General features: G+C 48.0%; 1 protein-coding gene across 1 annotated transcript in view; it reads right to left on the bottom strand.

Annotated features, from left to right (window-relative positions):
- LOC129383634 (uncharacterized) overlaps window positions 1-17984 on the bottom strand; it is a 274295-nt gene extending 256311 nt beyond the window's left edge. The window contains exons 1-3 of the mRNA XM_072289593.1: window positions 17732-17984; window positions 14378-14798; window positions 10729-11044 (exon numbers count right to left, since the gene is read on the bottom strand). Coding sequence (XP_072145694.1) covers window positions 10729-11044; window positions 14378-14798; window positions 17732-17773 — 779 coding nt within the window. The 5' untranslated portion in view covers window positions 17774-17984. The remainder of the gene's footprint in view (window positions 1-10728; window positions 11045-14377; window positions 14799-17731) is intronic.
- Window positions 17985-18973: the final 989 nt, after the last annotated feature.

Below are 18973 nucleotides of genomic sequence, written 5' to 3'. Positions count from 1 at the left end.
CTCTCCGCTCTTTCCTCCCACATCTCTCTTAACATTCTCAGTGGAGAACGGAGTGTCCTCCCACACACTAGTTCTGCTGGCGAGAACCCTGTCGCTTCATGTGGAACCGTTCGCAAAGCAAACAAAGTTGTCGGCAGACAGTTCTCCCAGTCACGCAAAACTCGCCTAAGCCCCGAATGCCGCCTCTCTACACTGTTTGACTGAGGGTGATAGACAGAAGTGTGTAATAACTTAACCCCGCACTTCTGCAAGAATGTGGAAGTCAGTGCGCTCGTGAATACTGACCCTTGATCTGCCTGAATTTCGACTGGAAACCCAACTCGTGCAAACACTGTCAAAAGCGCGTCTACTACTTCGGTGCAGCTGAGCTCTTTCAAAGGGATTGCTTCTGGAAACTTGGTAGCCGGACACAGCATGGTAAACAAGTACCTGTAGCCCGATTTTGTTTTTGGAAGAGGCCCTACCGTGTCTATTACAAGTAGTCTGAAAGGCTCTGTTATTATGGGCACTACCTTCAGTGGAGCTTTCCATGTCTCTCCTGGTTTACCAGAACGCTGGCAGGCGTCGCATGATCGTACAATGTTTTCTACGTCTTTGAAACAGCCAGGCCAGTAGTATTCAATAAGCAATCTTTCCTTTGATTTGTTTATACCTAGGTGGACGGACCACCCATTTCCATGACAGAGACTCAAAAGGTCCTCCCTGTACTTAGTAGGTACGACTAACTGAACTAAAATCCTACCCTTTCGATCTCTGTAGTGCCGATACAACAATCCTACCCTCTCATGTATCGTCACGTTGCGCCTAGCAATGCCTTCTTTAGCTGTGTCATGTAATTTAGCTAAGCTCTCATCATACATTTGCTCGGCTGCCAGTGACTCTCTATCCATACGTAGGAGCTGATCACAGTTCTTTGAGGCTGGTGATAATAACGACCCTGTCTCGCTTGTGAGTGCGTCAGCTTGCTCTTCCTGCAGGCTAGAACTTTGACACTCTAGTGCTACACCCTCATTGAGCTAGTCAGCTGGCAGGCTCTCCTCAACTGTTCTTTTGTCCCTCAGTTCTAGCTCGGATTCGGGTATTGAAGTTATCCCCTTTTCTGCTTCCGCTGGAGGAGCTTGTGCATTTCCAGCCGAAAGCGACGCGATCTTACGGACTTGGCCTCGGGTCAATGCCTGTACTATGCCCTCTCCCAGTTTGAGCCCTTTGTCACGCAGTAACTGATTCGAACGATTCGAAAAGATGTAAGCGTACTGCAGTGACAAAAATTTGGAAACTGCAGCCTCAGTCTCTAGCTCCCCGAATGGTCCACTGATTTTGACTTTGGCCATGGGCAGCCACACGCTGTTTTCTTCTACAACCTGTTTTATCCATGCTACTTCTCCGGTGAAGTCATCTACCGTAGCGTAAGACGGATGGACGATGTCCATCGTGGCGGCACTGTCTCTTAGCACTCGGCATGGTTTGCCATTAACTTGCAGGTCGTGAAGATATGGACTTATTCTCGTCTTTTTCCTCCACGTAGGAGAAAACTACGCTAGGCTTCACGTAGTTTACAGCTATATGTCACAGTTTGTGGCATTTGTAACAGCGAATTGGTCTAAAAGATTCGAATTTTCTTTTCTGTTCTTTTTGTGTGGTTTCTCCGTTAAGTTTCTCCTCGCTCTTTTCTGCGGGCTTTTCCGCATGTCTACAGGCTCCGATCGTCTAGTGTGCGAACCCCTTTTGAACGGAAATGGTTTCCGCGATCCACTTCGACCATCCAAGTTTCCGTCCTCGGCGTTCAACTTTCTACGGGTTACGTACTATTCAGCTAATTCAGCCGCCCTTTCCACAGTGTTTACATTCCCTCTGTCTTGCACCCACAGTTTCACAGCTTCGGGGATGGTTTTGTAAAACGGCTCTAGACACATGCATTCAATGATCATGTCTCTGCTGTCGTACGCTTCCGCGCTTTTAAGCCACTCGACTAGGTTGGCCTTTAAGCTATATGAAAACTCCGGATATCCCTCGCTATCTTTCTTGCCTGTGCTCCTAAACCTTTGCCGAAACGCTTCGGATGAAAGGCGGTATTTCTTCAAGAGACTAGCCTTAACTTTTGCATAATCATATGCATCCTGTGCACTCAGTCTGGCAATTACTTCCGCCGCCTCACACGGCAACATAGACAGCAACCGCTGTGGCATGTACTCGGGCCGAAGTTCATCTTCTCGCAAGTCCTTTCCAAATTGCTTAGGAACAAGCCTATGTCGGTCCTGACCTGAAATGGCTTTAAAAGCCTGTCCATGCGGTACGATTCTGCCTCACTTGATCGCCCCAGAGCTCCTTCACTTCCTTCAGACAAGTCCAAACGTTTGCTTTCAAGTTCCAGTTGCATTTTTCTTAACTCGCGATCTTTATCGCGTTCCTCTCTCTCTCTTTCCCGTTCTTCTCTGTCCCGTTGTTCGCTGTCCCGTTCTCCTCTTTCTCTTTCCCGTTTCTCTCTTTGAGAAGTTCCAATCCCATTTCAATTTCTTCCTCGTTGGCCTGATTGGAAATTAGCTCCAATAACTCCGATTTTAGCATTTTCTTGCGTACATCTAGGCCCAGTTCCTCACCAACAATCAACAATTCGTCTCTCAGCAGTGTCCTTAACTCCATGACTGCTCCTTTACTGCCTTGATTCTGCTCTCTAAATCTAGCTAGGAAAACACAACCTAGCTAACAATCAACAATCTAGCTTCCCTACTGTTCTAAACAGAACAACCACAAAATGAAGCCTAGAGAGTCAAAGCAAGAACCAAGCACTCACCGCAGATACAGCACCACGTCGCAAACTCCATCTCACCGCTGTCAGCCAGTTGTCAGGATTGGGGGCTCAATCACATCGCTCGTGATCCGTTGTCAAGATTGGAGTCCGGCATGAATTCGAAGGTAGCAGGCCCATGCCGTCGTCCAACTTATCCACGCTGAGGACGTTGATGAAGAGAAGCACTGCTTCTCATCGAGAACGAGGAATATGGGTTTATTCATAGTACTTATACAGTCTAACATGACTGTTTGAGAAAGTACATCAGTCTAACATGACTGTTTGAGAGAGAGTCTCAGTTGAGAGAGAGTCTCAGTCCAACACGACTGCTCAAGAGAAGTGTGTCGAGCATCCGCACAACGGCAGTTGTTAAACACTCGGTCCTCCCCCGACACAAGGTGATGCGAACGTTCGTTTAGTCATCGCAAAGTAGCCGCCTCTCCGCGGCACGGTTTACACACACACACACGCACACACGCATACACACACGTGTTTACGGTCCGAAACCGACACCACACGAACTTCATAAAACTCGGAGCCGTTCCGGGTGGCGCGTTGTCCTGCGTCTTGGTCGGGGCGTGGGAAGGAGCGAAAAACTGCGTTCCCGCGGCACCTCGCGCACCCGTAGCACATCAGGTCCGCGTTGGGGAGTTTGGTAACAATAGTTGGCCCGCCGAACTCATTCCGTCACAACGGCGATGAGGCTAGAGGTTGGCTCCGGTTTCAGCAAAAAGCCTGCTTCATCGAACGTATCCTAGCTGAAGCGACAGAGAGGGGGGGGTGCGCGTCTTGTTCCCCGACACAAAGTCGATTTAGTCACGCTGTGGCTAGAGGTTGGCGGCGACGCTCCCGAGATGTTGCTTCCACAGTCGCAACTGGTTGGCAAAACTTGCACTGCAGCTGGCCGTTCTTAACAGCCTGTGCACCTGGAGTCACATAATGCAAGAATTCCCATCCGAGCACAAAATTTCAAGGGCGTTTTGATGGCGAGCGGGCTCGTAGCGGCATATCGCAGAGGCCGCGGTATCTACGGAGCACATCGTTGTCACTTCTGAAACTTCATGGGTGTAAAGTTCTCATAAACTTTTGATGTGAAAGGTGCAATGACATTTTCCCAAAGTTGGGCTTTAGATTTTCAATTGCGGAACTTTGTGGGTTTAATGTTGTTATAAGCATTCGGCACCAAAGGTTCATTGAATTTTCTAAAATCTTACATCGGAACATGCAACGAGACAAGCCAAATCAGCCCACTATCAGACAAGTTGACAAAGCACGCAGCGAGGTCCGATGAGACGACGCATTGTGGTGGTTCATTTGTGCCACCATGTCACGTATAAAAAATCTTTTTTTCACCTACGCCAAAGCATCCATGTCAAGTCACTAAAGCCAGCCAAGGTAACTACGTTCGTATTAATTTTTTCTACTTTGACTTTTATTTACGAGGACACATTGAGCCTCTTCTATTTCTTTTTTTTTTTCTCGCTACCCTATCCGCGGGCTGCCAGAGCCAGCCAGAGCGCATGCGTTTTTCTGGTGTTGACCCGACCACTGCGCGGCGCACTTTGGTGCGCGTTCGGTTTTCTCTGGCCGAGTGAATTTTCACCTTCCATAGTTTTGGACGCTTTCTGGCTAGCAGAGTAGAAAAGGAAACAGTGGTCGCTCGCCGCCATCGCTGTGGGGACTCGCGGATTGCACCGCGTTCGCTTGAGCGCAACCTCTCCGGAGAGTCTTGTCTCGCCGGTGTAGGATACCGAGAAGTATATGTATGGGCTCTCGGTGGACCAAGCGTCTCACGTTTTCTTCGATATTCCTAAGAAAGCCACATTAGGTGCACAAAGTAGGCATTCGATTGTGGCCAACATACTATGCGTTCGTTGATTTCGGTGGCGACGCCCCTCAAGAGGAAGAAAAAAACGCATTGTTGCGGCGCAGCGAATTGTCGCATGTTGAAAGTTCGATTTTGATACTTCTTTTGCGGGAAGTAATGGGCCACAGGACGCTTCAGTTGCCAGATATTCTTATTATATTATTGCGATAGCAATTATATGAACAATTCAGGCGCATTCGTGCCGTCGCTGTCACCCTCATGTTTCAGATAAAGTCCAAGGGTGATAACATCGTGACATCGCGCCACATGGTGTATGTGCGAGGGAAAGCGTAGGGTGGGGGGGGGGGGAATGGGTAAGCCGACGATGTTGGCTCAGTCTTCTGTGCGCAAAGGAGAAAACGGGGAGCAAGCCAGCCGCCTTCCGTCGCGCGCTACACATGCTTGTACCATGAACTATATCAAATGAATCTTCAACCCAGCGTCTACCGCTAATTTGCAGCCTCGCGCAGTCCTCAGGCGGACCCTCGCCCAATCGACAAGTGTGACGTAAACTGCACGGTACGTAGTCATTACTAACCAAAGCTGTTTTATTCGTGGGCGCATACCTCGTCCAACATACGAGGTGGTCACGCACAGATAACAGCTTAGAAGCTTGTCAGCATAACAACAAACCCTACTACAGCGAAACTGTCTATGGCTAGGATGTGGGGAAAAAATATGTCAGCGATGTTGACAAAAACAGATGGTTATTTGGGCCGATCCTAGTGACATCTCAGAAAGGGCTCAGGCTCAATCGCACGTACCCCTGTGGGCTCAGGGACATGCAACGCGCCCTTCGGGGAGGCAAGTGGAGAGAGGGACAAGAAGGGGTAGGGGACGAACTGTAGATTGTTATCTCGCCCGCTTGTTCGTCGCGGGAAGGGCTGGGAAAGGGCCTGTGTGCTTGGACAAGCGACCATAGCGCTAGCGACATTATCAACAGATGCACTTGACTTGCTAAGGACAGGACGCGCGCCACCCTGCAGCGGAGGGGAAGCAGGCTTCAAGCTGTCCACATACGGGGGCCGATCGCGAAAATGGTGCAATGCGGGACCCGCAGTGGAGGTGCAGTTCGCCATTAGGGGCCCACATACACAGCTTCTCTGGTCATCCTTATTCACAGAGTGTCAAAGGACACATAATTTTTCCCAACCAGAATGGTACCTATGCCGTTAGAACTGCCATATGTTTCGTAACAACTCATTGCTGCTAAAGTGGAACTTTAGAATTACAATGAGAATGCAGCAGTAAGGTCGCATTCGCCAAATAATATTTCTAAAGTACACAACTTTGATCTCACTAGAGGCTCAATTAAGGCGCGCTCACGTATCGCGTTGTTTGATTTGTCGGCCTCAACGCCAGGAAAAACTGCAGCCATGCCGACTCAAACCACTGCAGTATGCCTCACAGAACAGTTTCCCACATCGAAAACGCAACGTCATACCAAATAGACCGCGGTAGTACGAAAATAACCACCAGATCCGGCAGCCTAACACCTGGCCTTGAATACGGAGCACTCGCATGCTGTTTGCCCATAAATGGCGTCACTGCCTACGCACTATGGGATATATATGATCTTTAATGAAGAGACGAGTAATTACGAGGTGTCAACTCAGCAGCAAGTCATGTCCCTATTTAATCAATATAAATACATCGGGGTATAGATCAGCGACTTACACTCAAGCACTCATCAAGATCATCACGAGTGGAGCAATAATTATACAGAGCATTGTATTGTATTGTATTGGGTTTTATGGCGCATAAGCAACTGAGGCTATCATGGCACCAAACACATGGTATAATTTATTTCAAAAATCGGGTATCCTCAGCGAAAGTCCTTGTCCGGACAAGGACTCTGAGGAGCCCAACAGACCAAATGAAGACCTGAGCCTTCTTCTCAGGACTGAGAAAATGGGTGAGGTGCATCATAAGATGCGTGAAAAAACTGGGTAATAATTTTTAGAATTAGTAGTTCTGTGATATATTATATTTCGTTTAGCATCGCTGCGCCTTTCAAAAAACTGAAAAGAGATGAAGTTCCTACAAGTGGGTTATCTCCTAAAAGTAGACTGTGATGGAAGGGAATGCACTCGTTGTAAAATACAGTAAAATATTTTTTCCTTAGCCGTTCGAGTTGTGTGCACGAGATTAAAATGTGATTTACAGTGAGTTCATCTCCATATTTCTCACATAAAAGTTTCTCTTGTTTTGTCAGTAGGAAGTTATGTGTTAGGTGTGTGTGTGTCCGATGCGCAGGCGGCATAAAATTACTTCTATAAAACGCTCCTGATGCCTGCATGATCGCCATTCTCCTAGAATAGGTTTTACTAAATGTAGTTTGTTATTTTCTTCGCTATTCCATGTACACTGCCATTTTTCTTTCAGCTTGTTTTTCACTAACTTCATGCAATCTGTATAGGATATATTTACAGTACTGACCTCCTTATGGCAGGCTTGAGCGGCGCACGCGTCAGCTCTCTCGTTGCCTCTAATTCCGTGATGGCTTGGTATCCAACAGAGCTTAATTTCGTGTCCTTGTGTTTTAGCGGTTATTATGTTATGAATTATATTTCCTATTAAAGGTTCCCTTACGTTTCTGGCTTTCAGTGCTGTTATTGCACTCAGCGAGTCCGTGTATATAATGCTGTTTTGAATGTTAATCTCGACTATTTTTGATACAGAGCACTTTGACGCCACAGTAATTGCGAGGTGGTGCGTGGAATCTGTAATGAAGCAATGGTGCCAGGGCGAACGTTGGCAATGCCTTCCTGAGCCTAAACACGGACATATTACGGGGGTGGAAGTTAGGCAACGGTCGGTAGGCCGGTTGGCCTTCGGAGCCCACACTAAAACCGCGAATGGGCCAGTGCAGCGTGACATGGATTGGGCCTCTTTTGAAGTCAGAGAAGCTCAGAGCAAAACTAGTTTTGAAGGAAGACTCGAGAACATCTACGAAAATAAATGGGCGACTAAAGTGCACAAGTATTTGAAAGCTCTACTATCGGCGTCAAATGAAAGTTGAACAGCGGAGCACGCGGCCCAAGCATAAGTGAAGATATAGTGCGCGCCGTCCAGTCGTCACCATTGACAGGCGCGCGCATCCGGTTTGGCCGCACTGCGCGATCCCCCTCTAGTGAGGTAATGTCGCTTCTGTTGTGGTTCTTACATTTGAAAGGGAGAAAATGAAAAATAAAAATTAAGCTAGAATATTGCTGTTTACGGCGAGTCTTGTCGCACAGATCGCCGAAACCACAAGCGCTGTCGGCGCGAACAGCGGTGCGCGTTGTGCAGTTTGCACCGTCATCGCCAGGTAGATCCGCCCGCGCGGTTTGCAGCTTGCGCGCCACATTCGTTCTTTCCATCGGCAAACTTGCGCTGCGCGGTAGCGCTGGCAGCCGCGACGGCGGCAGGCCAGCCTCGTGCAGTGGACGTCTGATTGTTGTGCTGGCGGAGAGGTTCAAGCTGTCTTTGATCTCTCGAGATGTAAGGAACAGGGCGTCTTCCGCAGCTTGTATGACAAGTAAGTCCTTATCGCTGTCGGTCACCCGCTGCCTGTGTCCATGTGTCCACGGGGAAGGTTCCAGAGGCGTCCATCATCACGGAATGCCTGGCAAATTCTGTTAACTGTAGGCAAACAGCGATTCGTAATCCTGGCAATCTCGCGCTGATGCACTTGGTGCCGCCGGTAAGGAGAAACAATTCGCGCTCTTTCTTCGGACGAAACACCCGGCATATCCAGTTCACTTGACGCTGGATCTCCGTATTGTCTTAAGGGTGGAGAAAAAGTAGTTCTGATCGCTACAGACAGGCGAATCAGAAAGACCTATCGTTGGACATGAACTACGGCCCGGTGATATTTACTCATTCTTTGTCTCATGCACACATGCCGATAACGCTGCGACGCTGTGGTAAAAGCGAAGCGCTGCAGGTTTGGGAGTGAAACCATGTCAAACGGCCAAACGCGCTCGGCATGCCGGCCGCCGTCGCGGCTGCCAGCGATCCCGCGCAGCGCAAGTTTGCCGATCGAAAGAACGAATGTGGCGCGCAAGCTGCAAACCGCGCGGGCGAATATACCTGGCGATGACGGTGCAAACTGCACAACGCGCACCGCTGTTCGCGCCGACAGCGCTTGTGGTTTCGGCGATCTGTGCGACAAGACTCGCCGTAAACTGCAATGTTCTAGCTTAATTTTTATTTTTCATTTTCTCCCTTTCAAATGTAAGAACCAGAACAGAAGCGACATTATCTCACTAGAGGGGGATCGCGCAGTGCGGCCAAACCGGATGCGCGCGCCTGTCAATGGTGACGACTGGACGGCGCGCACTATATCTTCACTTATGCTTGGGCCGCGCGCTCCGCTGTTCAACTTTCATTTGACGCCGATAGTACATGAAAATCGCGGACACAGAATGAAGGAAGAGGTCAAGAAAGCTGGCAACCAAGTACAGAGTAATTCTAATTGTAGATAGATAACCGCGAGTCATAAGAAAAAGTAAGAGAAACAGAGAGTTAATTGGACGCAAAGAATGAAAACAAAAAGGACCAAGGTTTTTTTACGAGAATGAGAAGTAAGAAATTCTAAGGAAAAATCTGTAGGATAACACAAAGTGCCTTGCTATTTGAGACTGGAGCCGGTTTTCTAAAGACAAAACAAACCGGAACAAATTTTCGCTACAACATGAGGCATGTATACGCTTCAGACAAAATCCCGAGACCTATCAGAACATCTAAATCAAATGCGAAGTGATTATCCCTGTGAGACACGTAAGTAACGCGCCACTTTCAGTAGCGTTTGCATTTAAAGTGGACAGGAGCTTCAACTGGTCTGCAGTCAAGATAAGCAACAGGCGTTTGAAGTGTCGGTGGAAAAAGCCGGGAAGAGATTCATACTACTGGATTCGTAAATAGCATAGGCAGCGGAAAAAGGTAGAAGGAAAAGATGCGGAAGTATACAATAATGCCTGCATACTTGAATATATTGCCGCGAAGTAAGCTGCCCACTACGAGTCCCGATCGCCAGAAGTCATCTTCCCACTACAGGCACCGATCACCAGAGAGAAGACGACAAAGGGCGTAGTTGTGCCCCGTGGCCTTTTTGGTTGTCGGCCATCATAAAAAGAAGGCTGTTCTCTTTCGGCAAGCCCGGCTTAGTTATCTTCGTGACAATATCAAGCAGACTAGGTGACGATTTGTCACCACCGCGTTTCAAAGTGGATACCAATAAATTATATTCACGATAACCGCGAAAAATATATCCAGGCACATCACTATATATCTAGGCGACTTGACCACTGTTTGAAGGTCAGGTAATTTTCTTGTAGGGGTGACGACTTCCGTTATTCTTTTTTTGTTAGAACTGTTCGAGATTGGAACAGTTTGCCATCGAGCATTGTATATATTACAGGAAATGATGCTTTTTTCCACGCGTTGAAATAATTTGTTGATGTATTCATTCAAGTTTGTAACCTCCCTGCTGTAATGCCCTATGGAGCGATGCAGGTAACTCATAAATAATAAATAAATAAAAAATAAATAGCGGCGCCCAATAAACAAAGGTGTATACTGCGCACAGCTCCACTAACGAGGTACTAACCCGATAGCGTTAAGCGCCCCGGGTCCCAGAAAACCCTGTGTCTGAGTCCCGCGTCGAGCGTCGTTTCGGCAAAAATCATTCCGAACCACGCAGAAAAACTGTAAAGTACCACTTACACACAAACTATAGGCGTGATAGCGTTAGACTAAGAAACTCAAACACAAACCTGTTTTGGCGCGAAAGCGTTTTTCAGCTGCCGTTTGAGGTCCGTCTTTCCAGGAGCGGCGCGGAACCCTCGGTTGCTTGCCCACCGTCACAAAAAGAACCACAAATGTCGCATTCGCGCATATCATTCACCGCCAGCGTTTGCCAGTGATCATTACGGTTAAATAAGTTGCACTTGCCGGCAAGCGCGAGATACAGTCAGGGATCTTTGAATGTTATCGCGTTCCACTCATAAAGGCGAAGCTTAAGCTATAGCTGTCTCCAGATTTTTCTGTAGATGTCGCACGGACAATATATAACGCTCTATTTACTCACTCTGCCGACAGGTAGATTGGTCCGCTTGCCACGCGCTTGTCGTAGTCGTACTCGGTCACCAGAGTGTAGGACTTCCCAGCTTCCAGCGGGGTCTCGAGTGCCGCGATGAGGAAGGGGTCGCTCTTGCTCAGAGTCGTGATGTTTACTTCCATCAACTCATCGCCGGACGCGGCGGGAACTTCCAGCACAGATATCCCAACCAAGTTGATGGTGCTTGCCTTGGACTTCAGGATCAGCTTAGAGGTCGAATTCAGGACCTCGAGTGACGTTTCCGCTCTGCCGGTGACTTTCATCGCCTGGTAGGCCAGGTTTTCACCTTGGAGCGAGAAGAAAAATAAAATAAGGAGAAAGGGCGAAAGGGCACAGTAGGTATCACACCAATGTTCATATTCCTACGTCACCGTGACAGTCGGTCATATCGCAAACAGTCGCAGGCACGTGCAAGTTTGTTGTTTCAAGCTGCAGATAGAATTTGTGTAATATATAGATACCTTCCATGGTTTTACGGGGTTATACTTGTAGCTACCTTGTACAAGGCACTGGGTAAATCGAACCCTCCGTGGTTGCTCAGAGGCTATGGTGTTGGGCTGCTGAGCACGAGGTCGCGGGATCGAATCTCAGCCACGGCGGCCGCATTTAGATGGGGGCGAAATGCGAAAACACCCGTGTACTTAGATTTAGGTGCACGTTAAAGAAGCCCAGGTGGTCGTAATTTCCGGAGTCCTCCACTACGACGTGCCTCATAATCAGAAAGTAGTTTTGGCACGTAAAACCCCATAATTTAATGTTTTGGGTAAATCGAGTCGTGAACAATTCTGTAAATTCTTTGTCTTCGAAGTACACATTCGAAAGAAACGAAGCAAAAAAAAAAAAACCATCTAGGTGTTCGCGTACCGCTGAAGTTCTAGTTACGAAAATGCACCTAAAATAATAAATAATAAAATAAATAATAAATAAACCTAAATTCCCGGTGGTAATAAACGTTATCACATTACGGATATCTCTTAAAGAAAAGAAAAACGCTTTTGAATCAACCATGCAGCCATTGCACAAAACTGCGCTTTTCACAGTTCCTATTCTTCACGAGGCTGTATACTTTTGTAAACGTAAATATACGTAACCAGTAGTCATCGATAGATGAAAAAGCTGCTTTGCATTTAAGAGTATTCTTCGCTTGCATGGTGAGTATTTGCAACGCTTAACAGATCGTATTACTCACGACGGCACACCTACAGAGGTGGGCAGCCTTGCCTAGAACGCCGCTGGGGCCCCGCGGAGCAAGGCAGCGCCGGCTAACGTCAGCCGCTGGATTCGAGACACGTGTTCACTGAGCATGCGCAGCAAAAGACCCGGGTGTCTGCTCGTCTCTTCTTTGTTCCGGTTCCCACCTTGCGCGTTCGCTTCCCGCCGTCAGGGCCGCGGTGCATGACTGTGTGGTGTTAATGTCGCGCTGCCACGGCTGCCAGTGCAGCGCCTTGCTGCCGTGCTTTTGGCCTGTAACGAGGTGGCCAGGCAAGCGGTACGTTTGGCTCCAAAACAGACGAAGCCGACGGATGATCCTGCTCTGCTCAGTCGGATATTTGGCGGAGCCACGGCAGTTTGTTTCTGCCAAGAGCGCTTCACGCACTGTCGCCTTCTCTCGTTGCACAGCTGCGTGCGTATCACACCGCAGTGCATGCACTGGTCCGAAGTAGCGAGCGGAAGGCGTCAAGCTGATTTCATTGGCCGCTCAGAATGCAACTTGGTTTTCCGTCAGTTTCGTCATGCACGCTACCGAGGTGCGAAGACGCTAGAGGCAACGCTGCCGCTGGCGTATTTCATTGCTCCAGCATTGCGACAGGGCTGGTGTTTGCCTGGGCGCAGTCCTTACAGCGCCGTGTCACGCCACGTCGCCTCCGCATATTGTCACAATAGCACGTGAAGAGCTCAAACGCAATGCGAGACATACAGATGACTGCCAATGCAATGCATGCATTGCATAGCATTGACTGCGATATCAGTGTTTCGTTTTCACAGAATGCACAGTCTTGAGTGAAAGCTGCAATTTCTTTTTGACAGCGAAGCTGTTCATGTGATTAGAGGCCTGTCAAACCATAATATGCCGGTTTTCGTGCTTTTGTGAAAAGTCCATGTCACTAACGAATTACATATATTGGGAATATGTCGCAAACCTTAGCGGTAATGTGCAGGCAGATATTTAGGTGAATGTGTCAATTAATGGTGAAATCAAAATTGATAAACACCACCTTATTGTCAGCCCACTTAAAGGCATTTCTAAACGCTTACAAAGGTTCCCTGCACCACTGAAAGGTTAAACCACGGAATAAATTGGGAAAATGAGTGCGACCGAGGACTTAACAGTCAACTTTCTAGTAGCGAACGAGGAATATCTTGTGGACATCGCAAGAACTGCGTTTGTTGCGATAGCGTTTGCCGCAAGTTTTAGCGTTTGCTCAAACTAAGATTTTACAATTATTTAGGAGAGTGCTTCTGTCACCGTAAATCAGTTATACGCCAGGGGAACCGTAGGAGTACACCGATGTTTTCTTTTTAACTCGAATGCATTAAATGCTGAATTACGCCAAAATCCGTTGCATGCAGTGACAGAAAGGTAGTACCAAAAATGCCCGACGGCGCAACGAGTAAAAGCTCGTCAAAAATGCTTGTATTGAGGCCGAATGTCTCAGGCAGGTTGCTGCAAACAAAGTAAATCAATGACATTGAAAAAAAAATCTAAATTGCTGTCTGGGTGGGTATCGGACCCGGGCGTGGGAGTTGCTATACGAGCCCGCTTCCCCAACGTCCCGGCGGCTCCACCTTTCTGGTTGACTAAAGGTGTGCGTGCATCACACGTTAACGTGCGTTACTGTGTTTAAGCACTGATGTCCAAATAAACGCTGCTGAACGGTCCTTCGGGTTGTAAATACCCTGCAGGCAACCGAGCGCGTTGAGTCGCGTGGCGCGTTTTCGTTGCCCAGCCGCAGTTAGAACGCACGCGTGAGCTTCCGCACGCAACGAATGTGTGGGAAAAAAATATTTATTCAAAGCGCTTATAATCATTTCGCATTCATATACTTGAGAAATATTAAGTGTCAGCGCCGAATTTATTGCCATGTCATATGGGCACTAAACTTCACAAATTTTTCAATGAAGGACATAGCTTTTTACGGGGAAACATTGCAATGAATCGAGACAGGAAAGACGGAGAGCACAGGCGCTTACTACGAGCCAAGCTCAAGTTCACAGCATTTTAAGGTGGGGTGCTTTCTCGTGGTAGTGGCCTAACTACATAGGTGGGATTGTGTTGTCTTTTGAAGGGAGGTTCCTTTTTTTTCCTTTAAAAAAATTTAATTATGGTGTTTAATGTGCCCAAGCCACTTTCTGATTATGAAGCACGCCGTAGTGGAGGACTGCGGAAATTTCGACCACCTGGGGCTCTTTAACGGGCACCTAAATCTAAGTACACGGGTGTTTTCGCATTTCGCCCCCATGGAAATGCGGCCGCCCAACACCATAGCCACTGAGCAACCACGGCGGTTTTTTTTTTATCCCCTTTATAGCATTTCATTCGTAAACGTGACAGAATGTATAATCATGTACTAGTAAGTAAAGTAACCCCAGAAGACTGCGCCGTGAATAAAGCTCTCACCCGTCAATGCGATTGTGACGTCGTAGTGCTTCGGTTCGACGTCCCCCGGCAGATCCCCAGCATAACGTTCGGTGCCTGGCTTCGGCAATGGGCGCTGAGACGGCATGGCAGTCGTGGCCTCTGCCGTACTCTCGTCATCCTGGGGGCCGCTCCCTTCGTGCTCCGCGGTGGCCTCCGTCGCCGGGGTGACGGTGGTGGTGGCGGCGGCGGTGGTGGTGGTGGGGGTACGGGGTCGCGTTCCGAGGTCCACGGTCGGCGATACCGTCTCCTTCCGGACGACCCGCGGACCGCGGCTGACGTAGCGGATGAATAATCCGAGGCACAGCAGCAATGCGATGAGCGCGATCAGCACCATCATCGCGTCGAACAAGCGGTCGTGGCGACGGCGACGCTTCGGTTGCGCCTCCTTCTGCAGCCCCTGCTGTGAGCCCGCCGCGTCATGCGGGGAGAGCGGTGCAAGAACAACGGCTCAGTCAATTTCGCCTTCGTAGCGCGCAACGCGAGACGCACATCTCTAGGCATTCCCTCGACGAGGGCATTTGTCAAAGGTTTTCGAAGGCGCTCAGCACGAACAACGGAAACGCCGCCCCAACCTATACGCCGCGGACATTTCTCTTCAAGCAGCCTTGATTTTTGCTAAACATTGCTCGACCGTACATTGCTTCGTTATTTTTCGTAAGGCTTCAAGGCAGCATTGATGTCATAAAAACTTTACATATAAACAAATACTAATGAACTGAACCCTACCAAGCTACTTGGAGTCATAGAGGCACATTCGTATAAAATTCCATTTATTTTAGTTTAAAAATATTTACTCGGTCATTATTTAATAATTGGTTTTCTAATGTACCCATAAATGAATCTTTGCTCGAGCCTGTCGTAAATTTAATTATAGTATATGAATTTACTTTTCAGGGTGTAAATTAGAAATCTGAAGCATTAATTTGAGTGCTTGAAAAATAATACGTTCGGTTCTGTGGTTTTCTTCGCCCGCATTTATGTTAAATGGGACACCTCGTCCTATTAGATATGGTTTCCTCGAACAAATCTAACACAAAGTAGCAAAAGCCTCAAAAATAATCTTCAAAACATTCAAACTGGGACGCTACTTTGCTGTTACTCATGGGAAAATCACCAGTTGGCATCGAAATGTGCGACGCACACTTTTCTTAAAGCCAACATGATTAAAGTATGTTACGATGCACTTGTAACAAACGTGACGTTCCCCAATTTATGTGATCGAGCAAAAATTCGACTCAAATTTCGGTGGTCTGGAAACTACGTCGAGCGCAGCCGCAAACGCCACGGTCCCCGTCCCACCATTCGACACATCATGCGCACAGTGGCCCTGTGCATGCAATACTGTGCATACTGTGCAATACTGTGCATGCAACAGGCCACGCGTAGACACAACTATCAGGTAAACGATGCCGCTCTTTCTCTGTGACTTCAGAATTGCCTTCACAACCTAGCCTAACCTAACTGAACCTAACCTAACCTTAAGTCCCGCAGCTTCAGCCTTGAAGCGAATATTTCAATTGGGAACATTTTTCAATCAGAGAATAATATCGTTTTCGGCTGGAATATTAAAACGCACTTCTGTAATGCAAAACGATCAGTAACCGTTAGCGGAGAACTGGTCAGCCCGAAAAGAGCGCGAAAGCAAAAGTTGTCAAAGGTTCTGCAATATCACCGCTTGATGTCGCGCATATTGTCCTCCTGTAGTCGGCACTGTTTACATGGTTGTCACTGCAGCTACGTTTAATGGTGTTTGAATTGGAAGACTCGAGCATGGTCCCTCATATAGTTCTGCGCGAGCATTGTACACAACGACCCAAGCCAGTGAAAACGCACTTGAATTTCGGAACATCATGCAGACATATCGGCGATGTGGTATAGGTGCAATTTTAAAGCTGTGATTAATTTGCGGCAGTAGTGATATAAACAGTTAGTCCGAATGCACGCCAGTAGAATGTTGATAGAATGCGTTACCTAGCGTTTATGCTCTAACCCATAAACAATTTTGCGACAATTGTGCAATTCAATAAACTGGTCTCCTATGATTGCCTTAGCTCGTCTTCATACGTATATGTACGTTCTTCACCGTTCTGTAGGAGCAAGGGACGTAATAGACAAAAGCGAGTTTCGTGGCCTGTCGGTCAATAAAGCCGATACGAACGAGACATACAACGCCGCGAAACTATAAGGACGAAGCGTGAACATTTGTTGGACACACAAATAAAAGCCAGGTCACTGCCATTCACCAGGCTGCGTTGTTAATTAGGGCCCCTTTGAAAAAAGAAGATGTGCCATCTCTTTCGACAGCCACCTCGGACCCGAAAATATTTAAGTTAGTAACTAATCGGAAAGCGCTACCTTTGCAAAATTGTTGCACCTAAATACAAGACAAGCTAAAATCAGGATGTTGCTAAATGTCTTTACATTTTTTTGGCCTGTGCAGTTAGCTGTAGGTGCGCTCACAGTCAACGCTGGAGGGCCGATGTCTTTTAAATGCAAGAAAGCGCGCCGTGAAGCGATCGCTGTCAAAAATAATTTTACCACAGAGACATTTCTGTTTCTTCGTTCAAATTACACCCACTTATCACAACGGAAGAAACATCCCGCCTAAGGTGCCGTCTAATGAATGGCAATTCTCGCACTGATGAAATTTATTTTTTTAGCACGTAACATGGAGATTAAGGTTGGCGCAAGGTTAGGTTAGGTCAGGTTAGGTTAAAAACAACCTGTGGCACATTCTATTAGATGGAAATTTTACTTAAGCTCCCGGATCGGGTGCGCCAATTATAAAGGTCTAACCCAGACTCTGAATTCCCGGCGAGTGTACGTTTCGGTTGGCACACTAGTGTAAGGCTGAAATGACAAGCCTTTATGCGGGATGTGGCAGTATCGCCGCGCGGCAGCTGTGCGTCGTTACAATTGCGGCAGGGCTCCGTAGTGCGCATAGCGTAGTCCTTGCCAAATAAGGCCGGAAATATGCGTATTTCCGCCATACGCACGAGGATGCTGGACGCAGTACGGTCCAAGCCCGCATTGAAAGCCCTCTTGCACTAAAAAACAAAAAAAAAACTTGCTGTCGAAACCATAGTGACTGGTCGCTACAGTTTTCACAACCGGTTAAGTACACTCGAACAATTACTGTCGCGTTCCTATCAGAAGATCTTCGGGAAAATAATAAGGCGATAAGTGCCCGCCAACCGAACATGCAAAGACGGGGGCTTTAGCCCCCGTCTTTCCATGTTCAGTTGGCGCGCACTTATCGCCTTATTATTAGCGTCCTTACGGCTCGAATGTATGGAAATACTTTACTGACAAAAAAGATCACGTGAGGCTCACCAAACCATTAGCCCGTTCCTCTGCAGATAAGACCCGGTTCATGGTTGATCCAGAGATGACTTTCGGCGAAAGGCTCAGGCGCAGTACCGGGACGGCAGTCTCGACTGTCTTGGACGACTTGGAGCTGCACGCAGGCTACACGTCAAGCCCGAACGTCAGGGAGCAGCTAGGCTGGTAGCGAGGGAAGGCAGGGGCAGTAGAGACGTCGTTCTCAAGGCGGTTGGAAGCTGCAAATGGCGATATACGAATTCAGCCAGCGGGTGCTGAAGTCGCGAGCTGGGGCGAGACGCGAGACGCGAGACCACGCGCCTTGGTGCCGCGAGACGATCTTGGCGTCTTCTTCTCTGCTTACCAGAACGGAGCACTCAACATCTACGGCGCGACAATTTTACAGCGAAGCTAAATGTGGCTACCAATATCTGTCCGTAAGTTGTGCGGAGAAACTATCATCAGTAATGCCTCGAGCGTCGTCATTTTCCACAGCTGGCTCGTTGGTGCCCTTCGGCGCAACCGCGGGAACTACTCTCGTGCCACTGATGACGCTGATGATGATCATGATCATGAACCTCTGTCACGGTTCGTCTTCTTCTACAGCTGGCTCCGCTTTCGGTCATCATTCCAGTGTAGAATTTCACTTCTGCCGTCGTAAAGAGGAGGCCGTGTTCACGGGGTTAGGAGCCGTTGCTTAAGAGGGTATGAGCCATTCATTGTAGCTTAGAAGGGTGATGGCTTGAGCTAGTCGCACTAGTTTCCTTGAGTCCCTTGTCCCTGCTACGCGCTGTACCACACAACCATTTATTGTCTCATGTGAAGGACATATTTAAGTTTGAAGCAATCTAGTTTCGAAGGATCCCAAGTGGCAGTGGCACGCAGATCCTGCTAACCACGCGGCCGAGGAAACTCGAGACATCGAACGCAAGCGACCACGGCGGACTGCGGACATAGCGTCCCTGACGTCATTCTATCCGTCACAGCCGAACGTGTGTTTAACTTCATTAAGAAACACAAACACGTAACGAATAATTGAGAAAGGCTCCAATTAACCGTGGAGATTAACCCACTCATAAATATTGGGGCCGCACGTTCAAACTTCACTGGTTAACCATCTGTACGGAGTGCCTGCGCTGTTATTTAAAAGTCTTACAAAATGCTTAAACATCGTATGTTGCAGATGACATAATACTTCAGCTAGATTCATCAGAGAGGCGGACATTACTTGCTCGAGTAATCGACACAATGTAG

This window comes from Dermacentor andersoni, chromosome 8 (assembly GCF_023375885.2).
Source record: "Dermacentor andersoni chromosome 8, qqDerAnde1_hic_scaffold, whole genome shotgun sequence".
NCBI classification, from domain to species: Eukaryota; Metazoa; Arthropoda; class Arachnida; order Ixodida; family Ixodidae; genus Dermacentor; species Dermacentor andersoni.
Note: the sequence above shows the minus strand (reverse complement) of the source record. Positions and strands in the feature narration are given on the sequence as shown.